This window comes from Crocodylus siamensis, chromosome 7, assembly GCF_052110815.1.
Source record: "Crocodylus siamensis isolate JL-2025a chromosome 7, ASM5211081v1, whole genome shotgun sequence".
Classification (NCBI taxonomy): Eukaryota; Metazoa; Chordata; order Crocodylia; family Crocodylidae; genus Crocodylus; species Crocodylus siamensis.
In genome coordinates this window covers 23,072,799-23,082,297 of record NC_143401.1, presented here as the reverse complement: position 1 = coordinate 23,082,297, position 9,499 = coordinate 23,072,799, and the positions used below count along the sequence as shown (strand labels likewise).

The 9,499-nt window shown below is 49.8% G+C and overlaps 1 protein-coding gene across 1 annotated transcript; it reads right to left on the bottom strand.

The window, feature by feature from the left end:
* Window positions 1–1,175: 1,175 nt before the first annotated feature.
* On the bottom strand, window positions 1,176–5,131 carry LOC149859598 (uncharacterized). Its single transcript, XM_090058045.1, has 5 exons — window positions 5,009–5,131; window positions 2,944–3,105; window positions 2,370–2,525; window positions 1,870–1,973; window positions 1,176–1,428 (listed from the first exon to the last, which is right to left on the bottom strand). The coding sequence occupies exons 1-5, from the start codon at window positions 5,129–5,131 to the stop codon at window positions 1,353–1,355; spliced, it is 621 nt and encodes a 206-aa protein (XP_089914171.1). The 3' UTR covers window positions 1,176–1,352.
* Window positions 5,132–9,499: the final 4,368 nt, after the last annotated feature.

Genomic DNA, 9,499 nt, shown 5'->3' with positions numbered 1-9,499 from the left:
TCACAAGAAAACTACTGTCTCTTCAATCTCTGCTCTAATCCTCAAAGGGAATTTACAAAAAACTTTTCACAGACAGGCCTATGAACTTCACTTCATCAACCTCCTGAATACCAAAAAGCATGGACAAAATTAGGACATTGTATTTATGACATCATAACTTGCCTGACATCTGACTCCCTAGGTACCTCTCCACTATTTACCTGCTACATTCATCCCCTTTCATCCCCCATTCAGCCCCCACCCCTCAGTCTCTCACACACTGACTCCTCAGTTTATATCTTCACTGACTGGCTTTCTTGCATGTGTATCAACCTCAGACTTCTTCATTATTCATTCCAGCCAAGAAGAGCACACACCAACTGCAGATGCTTCCTCAGCTTGATAAAGGATTTTTAAATCCAAAAACTGGATACGGTGACATCAGAAGAAAATTCCTCAAAGGTTTAAAATCAAACATCGCTGGGCCATGCACAATGCTTAGTTGCTGGATGCAGCTGGAATTCTGCTGTGTGCAGGCTCTTCCCTTGCAAGAGGAATAGGAGTGGGAATGAGAAGGAGCCAAATCCTGGTGCAAAGTGCTTCTAATTTTATAGTGGGGAGAGAAGAAAAGGAAGGAGTTCCTTTCTGGAGAGGGAAAACAAGGGCCTCAAGCACATTTGGACAGCGTGTACTCTTGTCTTGGGTTTAGATGTCTGTTGGACTTGTCCCCCTCGGGATTGTGCTTGGTGAGGAGACAGGGCCAAAGGAAGCACCACCGTTTCCCACCTCCCACTTCCTCTTGCATGGCACCTCTTGGTGAAGGAACAGTAGTGATGAACCGTGGCTGCACTCACCCTCTGGGGTCCGGAGCAGCACAAAAGAAGTAACTTCAGCAGGAGACTGCACCGATCCTCCGGTGAGCGTAGACAGCTCATTCCACATGTCAAGTAAAGCAGGAGGGGTGGGAATGCACCACTGCCCCCTCCATCCTGTGCTGCGTAAAATGGCCTCACATGCCATGCTCTGGCACACATTGCAGGGTTGCCAACCCCTAGCGTAGGCCATCCCTGGTAAACTAAGCCTTTTTGAGTGTCTTCTAGGTAGACTGCCCCGCAAAAAGTGGAGTGCTCTTCTATTCTGACCATATTGTTTTTATTACTGAATACTAACAGTTTTGAACCAACCTTTCCTCAAGCTTCTTTTGGGATTTCCTCAGGCTGCAGCATCTCCTCCTTTCCTTACCTTCACCTCCCTTTCCCACCCCACAACATCAAAGGTATCCTTTTCCACCCCTTTTTCCTCATTGCTGTGTGACATCCTGAGCCCCACTGAATTTTAAATTATTTATTAAACTACCAAACTACAGGGGGAAACTAAAGGGGAGGGAATCTTGATTTGGGGAATTGGGAAGGTCCGGGCCGGGACTGTGGTTGCCTCTGATTCCTGTCCCTGCAAGATAATGGAAGAATGAAATGTTAGGACAACGCTGAATTCCCCAGGTTGAGCACACAAATAACTCCTGTGTGGTCCCCGTTGTGGCCATGCTGGCTGCTAACTGAGGCGGTCTGGACTGCGCAGGATGCTGCCAGACTTCAGCTGTCCTTTCCTGCCAGTGCTGGGGATGCTCAGTCCCACAGTTGTTCTGGTGCTGTCCAGCCGTTCGGGACAGCTCTGGTCCCCTGTGCAATAGCACGGAGCCTCCTCCCTGCCCTGCAGGGGTTTGTTACCCTCACCCTGATGCACCCAGGAAGCTCATCCTCTTGGGCTCCAAGCGGAGCCTCAGTCCCAGACAAGGCCCTCCCTGGGGAAGCTGCCAGGGGTGGAGGGTAATGTCCAGGAAGCTCCCACATGGTCCTATGCACAAGCCCTTCACCTTTCTCCTCCTCTTACCTGAGCCTCAGTTTCTGGCATTGAAGCCGTTCCTCTTCTTCCGCCCACTCCCGCTCCCGCTCCTGGAAATAGGTGTCAACTTGCTGCTCCTTTTCTATCCACAGCTGGAGGTTCAACAGGACACAGAAGGGAAGAAAGGAGAAGTCAGGGCAGACAGCTGCAAGCCACCCCGCAGGACACATCCCCACTGACAGGCCAACCACCTCTCTTTACCGCAATTCTGGGACACGTGAGACACACTTATGCACCTGTCAATCAATGAATGTGACCGGGGGTGCACAATCATACACACATAGACCCTTCTCTAGTGCACAGGGACATGTGGGAGTTTCCCACAACATCCTCACATATGAGCACACACTCCCACAGTGCAGGCATATTTGTGTATGTGTTGTTCCACATCCAGCACCCACAGCCCCAGAGCCCCAGAAGCCACCTGTCAGCAGACGCACAGCCACATCTACCATTGCAAGGCACAGGGCTATGCCCCAGGGTTTCACCTTCCTTCGCAGTACCCCCAGCTTCTTGAGGCCGTGCAGCTGGACAAGGGCTCTCTCCATTTCTGCCAGTTGCTGGCTCCGCTGGTCCCACTTCTTGACGGGCAGGAAAGCCCGGCAGCTTTGAATGCTTAGGCATTCATGGAGGTTACTGACATCCTGACAAGAAACAGAGACAGTGCCTTACGCGCCTTGACATGGCCACAGGCTGGGGTTCCTTCTGCACGCTCTATAGGATCCTGAGGTGATGGGAGGCTGTGCCAGCCTGCACACTGGCCCTAGTGGCCCCAGGAATCACAGGGACATGGAAGGCAGTTTCAGACTCTGCGCAGGGTTGCCCACCAGTCTGAACACAGCCTTTCCTGGAGGAACAGGTGTTGTGGTGCACCATTAACTCCAGGCAAAGGACCAAGACCACATGGGACTATGCCCCAGTGCACGGGGATCCCAGGCTCCGTGGTCTACCAATGACTTTGCAGCCATCAGCACGTCCCTCAAGCAGCCTGTGCCTCGGCTCTTGCTCTACAAGCAGACCATAGGCACATGGCTGTAAATGCTCAGGTCATGCCACACTCACCTGGTTGCTGGTGCCGGGCACCAAACATCTGCCCATTGCCCTTGTCCAGCCTTGTGGGGAGGAGCTGCTCCTGGAGCCAGAGGGAGTGGTTGTCCGGCTTCCAGGAGGCGTTAGCGGGACGGGCTTGTCTGGCCAACTGCCAGGGACCTGGAGCTCCGGGAACTGGAGGAAGACAAGAGATGGTTGGCAGAAGGCAATCTGGGGCCCAGTCTCCCCAGGTGGGGATGACCTACTCTTTTGCAAGTTGGGAGGAAGCAGGAGGGGCACCTTCCCTACTTAGTGAGGAACCCCATGGCCCTGAAGTCCTGGGTCCTGCCAAAGACTAGTATAGTCCCTGCTTCCCACGACAAAGCTCTGCTGGTTGTGTGGCCAGGTGCTCTGAGAGGAGATATTGTAGGGCCTGAAGCTACTGAAATCTCCAGCAGCAGGAACTGAAGGGAGAAGGTGAGGGTGAGGATGAGGACATGGGAGGCAACGTTTGTGTAGTTATGTGGGTCTGTATTGTTGAGAAATCCCACATGGTTTTGCAGAAGACCGGGTGGGGGCACCTTGTAAAGCTATTTGGTCAGATAGGAATGAGGCAGCATTAGCATGTCTAGAGCGAGGCCAGAATGCACCAACCTTGGGCAAGTGTTACACTTGCCAACCCTCACCACCACCTTTGCTCAGGGCACTACATTTCTCCTCATGCCTCTGCGAGGCAGCCCGCTCATCACTGCAAGCTGGCAGATGCCCAAAGTGCCATTAGACAGTGACTTCATTTCAAGTGCCCAAGCTAGAGGCCAGGAGCATAGAGGCCTACTCTGAACACCTGGAGAAACAGCAGGAAAATGAAAGACAGCGACACGCTGGAAGACAGTCAGAAGAGACTCACAAATTAAACAGCCAAGAGGTTGCAAGGCACCCCAAGCACATGAGATGGGAGAACATGCAGAGAGCCAGACAATGTCCTGCATCCGTAAGTCGCAGGTGAGAGAGAGAACCAGCGTGCAAGACTTTACAACCAAGAGCAACAGAAATGAAGGCGAACCCCTAGCAAGCCACTTACGCGAAGCGGGCGGGATCCTCGTCTTCTCTCCATTCTTCTTTTATTCCTATCACTATCCTTATAATCTATGGGGTATCTTATCAAGAGGGGATATTAATAATTTCTTAAAAACTAATTTCTATGACAACTAATATAAAGCCAGAAACTATATAAACTAACTAATATTAACCTACTAACTAAGCTATACTCACTAATAGTACCAAAAGACAGACAACCATCAATAAAACGCAAGACCTGGGAAACCTCGCTAAGCTAAACACTCTCTCTGGATACCAGCAGAGGTATGAGAAAAAATACTTGATTCCCCTCCCACATCACAAGTCTCCATGGCAACGTGATGGCACGTGTCATAAAGCAGCACGGGCCTTAAAGCAGCCTGTGTCAGGCCCTGTAGCTTGGGTTTCCAACCAGGCTGCCTCAGATTTCCATTTTTCTTTTTGAGTGTACACATGCATGTGAATTTCTTTCTGTGTAAATAAAAACAAGGCAGTGGGGGAGGGGGAAGAGCTATTTCTCAGTTTCCTGTGCCTCCTCTTGCCGTCTTCCCCACGCCTGTCCCCCCACATGGAGAAGCAATATCTTCCTGAAAGACATTTTGTCTTGGATCTGATCAATAGTTTATTTAAATCCTTCCCAATGACTTGGGAAAAGTGATGCTTTTTTCATGACATCTCATTTTCCTAGGCTTGTTTATAGGATCAGGAATCCAAACATGTCTGATTTCCCCTGTGCAGCCCTGGAGAACTGTGTCAGGCGTTTTCCTTTCAATGCTGTCTAGATTTTCCTGCGGCTGTATTCCTTCTTTTTGCCTTTACATTCGATTTCATGGCTGTAACAAAACAAAACAGAACGTTGTGGGCGACAAGGTTCTTATAAGGATCCTGTGCTCTAAAACAGTGATGTTAAGCTCATCTGGCCTGATGGTTTTCCCAGGTCCAGTCCATGGCTTGCTAGGGGTTCTCCTTCATTTCTGCTGCTCTTGGTTGTAAAGTCTTGCACGCTGGTCCTCTCTCTCACCTGGAGCAGCTTTCCACTGCAGGACACCGTGTGCATTGCTGTATGTTCTCCCAGCTCGTGTGCTTGGTCTTCCTTGCAGTCTCTTGCTGTGGTGGGTCTCTTCTGGCCGTCTCTTAGCCTCATGTTGTGTTTCTTTTTCCTGCAGCTTCTCCATCTGTTTAGTGTAGGCCTCAATTCTCGAGGTCTGTAGCTTGGGCTCCTGGAATGGAATCACTGTGCCCAGCCACCTGGGAAGTGTAGTGTGTCATGAGCATTTCCAACCATGGTTTTATTGCCTCCTTGTGTAGATGTGGCAGGTTAGGCACAGGCTGCATGAAGGACTTGGTGATGGCTGAAAGGAGTCTTTGGTAGAGCCTTGGATGGGGCCTGGGAGCCCTGGGCTTTGAGGACTAGTCCCACATAGTCTTGGTCTAGTGCCTAGGACAGGTGGGCAAAATTCAGCTCGTGGGCTGGATGTGGCCCGCCAGGCCATTCTATCTGGCCCGCAGGGCCCCCCAAAAATGTAGAAAATTAATATTTACCTGCCCCGGCTGCCTGCCATGCAGCCCTTGATGGCTTGCCAAAACTCAGTAAGCGGCCCTCTGCCTGAAATAATTGCCTGCCCCGATCTAGGAGCTAATGGTGCTTCAGGCCTCCTGTTGCTCCAGGAAAGGCTGTGTTCAGACAAGTTGGGCAGGAGACCTCTTGGGCATGCAACCCTGGACAGGAGGTTGTGCTGCCTGGCAGGGCCTTGTGATTCCTGGGGCTGCTGTTGACTCGGGATCCTGCAGAGTGAGCAGAAGTAACCCCAGCCCATGGCCATATCAAGGTGCTTAAGGGACTATGCTCTGTTTCCTGGCAGGATGTCAGAAGTATCAATGACTGCTTAAAAATTCAAAGGTGCTGGGCTTTCTTCCCAGTCCATAAATGGAACTGGTGGAAACAGCAGCTGGAAGAACAGGAAAAGGCCCTTGTCTGGCTCCATGGCATCGAGAAGCTGGGGGTACTGCAGAGAAAGCTGAAGTCCTGGGGCACGGCCCTGTGCTCTCAAGTGGTAGATGTGTTTGTGCATCTGGTGAGAGGTGGCTTACGGGTTATTGGGCTTTGGGTGCTGGATGCATACAAACACAAGCGCGCAAGCACACACACACACACACACACACACGCACACACACACACACACACACACAGAGTAAGGAGCCCATGTTCTGGGAGTCTCTGCACACATGTGAGGGTGTCCTGGGTAATGCATACATGTATATCCTGGGTAGTACCTGGTTGCATACTCCCCTCTCCAAGCGAAGGCAAAGGTTTGCCGGGCAGGCACACTGAGGGATGAAACTGCTGGCTGCACGCAGTTCCTCTCTGTCCCTTATAGAGCCAAGCCAGGACACTCTGTGGGCTGCAGTTTGGGAACATCAGCATTGGGCATGTGCAGCTTGTCCTCTGTGCATCTGGGCATCTATAGCTCCAATGCCTCCAGCTGCAGCTGCGGATGCCTAATAGCTTTGAGGCAGGTCTAGCAGTCCTGCTCCTGGGCCAGAGGAGGAGGGAGGTGAAGTCACACAACTAAATTAGGCCACCCTAGTAAATGACCTTTCTAATGACCATTGCCTCGTCACAGAGAATGTTGTACCAGGTGTTCTGCTGCCTGGGACCTGCCGCGTTGGCCCAGCAGAGTCAGGTTTATCTCTGATTCTAGACAGGATTTCCATACAAACCATGTCACCAGAGTCTGCACATCATTCTTCTCTGTGCTCTGAGGCCAGGACTTTTACCATACAGTTGCTGATCTTGAAGTAGCAGGCAGATGCTCATCAGGGATGACACTGAGACCCCGTTTCCCCATCTTGGCCATTCCACATTAGCTTTGGTCCAGTGCCCACTAGGGCATTCTATCCAGCCTGCGGGGCCCCTAAAAAATTTGGAAAATTAATATTTAGCTGGCCCTGGCTGCCTGTCATGCGGCCCTTGATGGCTTTCCAAAAGTTAGTAAGCGGCCCTCCGCTGAAAATAATCCCCCACCCCTGAGCTAGACCAACCCTCCCAACCCAACAGAGATTAGCTCCTGGGTCGGGGGGGTGGGGGATCAAGCTCCAATTTGGAACTGATCGAGTGAGAGAGGTTACAGTTAGGCAAACCCCAGAATGGATCTCCTTTTCTCTGCCTCCCCCGAGTTCCCAGCTTGAGATAGCACCAGGGCTGAGGTTGGGCTGCAGCAGGTATAACTTAACAAAGGGTTAATTTGTCACATGATCGGAGTGCTCTTCAGCTGTGCTCTTCTGTTAGGGCATGGCTGTAGAGCACTTTCAAGGGAGCAATTGCACAACAAGTATAGTTTCTATCTGTGCCTTTTATACCAGCCCTTCAGGTCTATGAAGACTGCTATCATGTCCCTTTTAAGCACATTTTGCACAGGTTTAACATGCCTGTTCCTTTCAACCTCTCCTCGTACGGTTGCTTTCCAAACCCTTTCATCCTTTTTGTTGTCCACTTTTGGACTGTCTGCACATAGTACTCAAGATGAGTTCTAGCCAGTGCCAAGTAAAGAGGCACTATCACCTCCTGTGTATTCACCTTTTGTGCAGCTGCATTCCTCTGTAGACTCATGTTGAGCCTATGATCTACCAAGACTCTCCAGTCCTTTTCCATAGAGTTTGTCTCATATTCCTCAGCATCCTTTAGGGCCATATACTCATCCTGGATGGGTGGGGGGGGGAGCTTTAGTTTTCTTTTTTTCCTGACAAAGCCACAGTCTGACCCAGAAACATAAGGGAAGGAAGGTGGTGACCAGGCAAGCTGACAGGTGCTTGACTACATATTACTGCTGCTGGCAAACTGATACCCCTATCCCACAATGTAGAGGCAAATGCATCTTCTTCTTATCCATTGCAGGCAAATCTGTGCACAGTCACGTCACAAGGCACAACTGGTTCCATGCCATCATCATATCACCCCCCCCCCCCCCCCCCGTGATACAGGGTTTTTCTGGTGTCCAATGGTTGAGATTCTAGGAGTGCCTGCTGGCTAGTCAGAGCTGGAACAGAGTACAGAGTGTTGGTGCTTCTCACCCTCCAGAGGACAGCAGGTCTCCCAACATCCTTAGTTTGTGCCTGATTTGGCATTTTGAGGGAGGATGTATTCTGCTTTTGTAGAGAAACAAGGAGGGAGCAGAACCTAACTTAACTTTTCTAAGACAACCAAACACCCAGGTAAGATGGTCATGTAAGCATGTGGGACCTGGGTCTTATCTGTCCTGGGTACTCTGGGAAGAATAGCAACACTTGTCTTTGCAACACTGAAGCTGGGATTTTCTGTAAAACCTACAGAGTGCCTAACTTCCCTAGGTTCTTTTGAAAATACCAACTCATTTGCACTGTTGAGCATTGAAATGACTCAATGGTAACACCTGATGCTACCATCCTCTTTCCCAGAATGACTTAAAAATAGTTGGTCTAAACCTACAGCATTACAAACATCTCAATGGAGCTACAAAAAAGGCTGAATGGATGGCTCAGTCCATTTTCTGGTCAAGTGTGTAATGTAGCATACTAAGGATGAAAATGGATGCTTGTCCTCCACGGAGATGGGGAGATCATCTTTTGGTGCCAATTAAGCCATTTTATTTCTATGCCCCGGTCTGGAACAAGGTTATTTCCACATCTTTGGATAAATATCTTGACTACATATTACAAGGTTTGGTCTCAAAAGTGCTTACTGGTCTACCTCGATTAATGACAGAGTTATCAATTATTCAGGTAGGTTGGGTATTCAGCATGGCATGCTGATGCTGGCATCCCAAGAATCTTAAATAAGAATTCAAGATGTTCATTTTGTATGGGTCCCAAGCGATGATATCACTCTCCTATCAGATAATAACACTTACAGTCGACAATTTACTAGTAACATGGTGATTGAGGAACTTAACTGGCCCTAGTGTAGGAACAAAAGAGTTCACAGCAGGCTGGGTACTTTTGCATAGCACCTACATTTTGGGGGGGGGCACAAATCCAGCACTGTGCTAAATCCATGGGAAACCATGGAATTACACCCATGGGAAACTATAGAATTACACCAGGGCCCTGCCTGGCCTATTTTTTTCCACCAGGCACCAATTCTGCCTGAAGAACCAGCCTCAGGGGCAACCAAAACATGGTTCTGTTGGGTGAACCAGAGTGGAGAGGGCAGCCACAGGTGTCAGGTGATCTGTGGACTTTCATCTCCATAAAAGAGGGAGACACTCTTTATTAATGTGCCCTCAAATTCCAAGGATTTTCAGCTGGCTGTGGCTTAGGATGGCCATTAGTAGTCAAGACTTATTGGAAATTTGCTGTATATTTTTCCTTGAAAATGTCTGTCTGAAGCTGAGAAAAAAAGAGGCTTCCAGATAGCTCTGGAACATGGGCACTCCTCACTACAGCCTCTTAGTGACCTTCCCGCACTGCCCCAGAAACTACAGGAAGGCACTCTCATCTCTTCAGAGAACAGATTTTGTTCTGCAGAGCCCCTTTA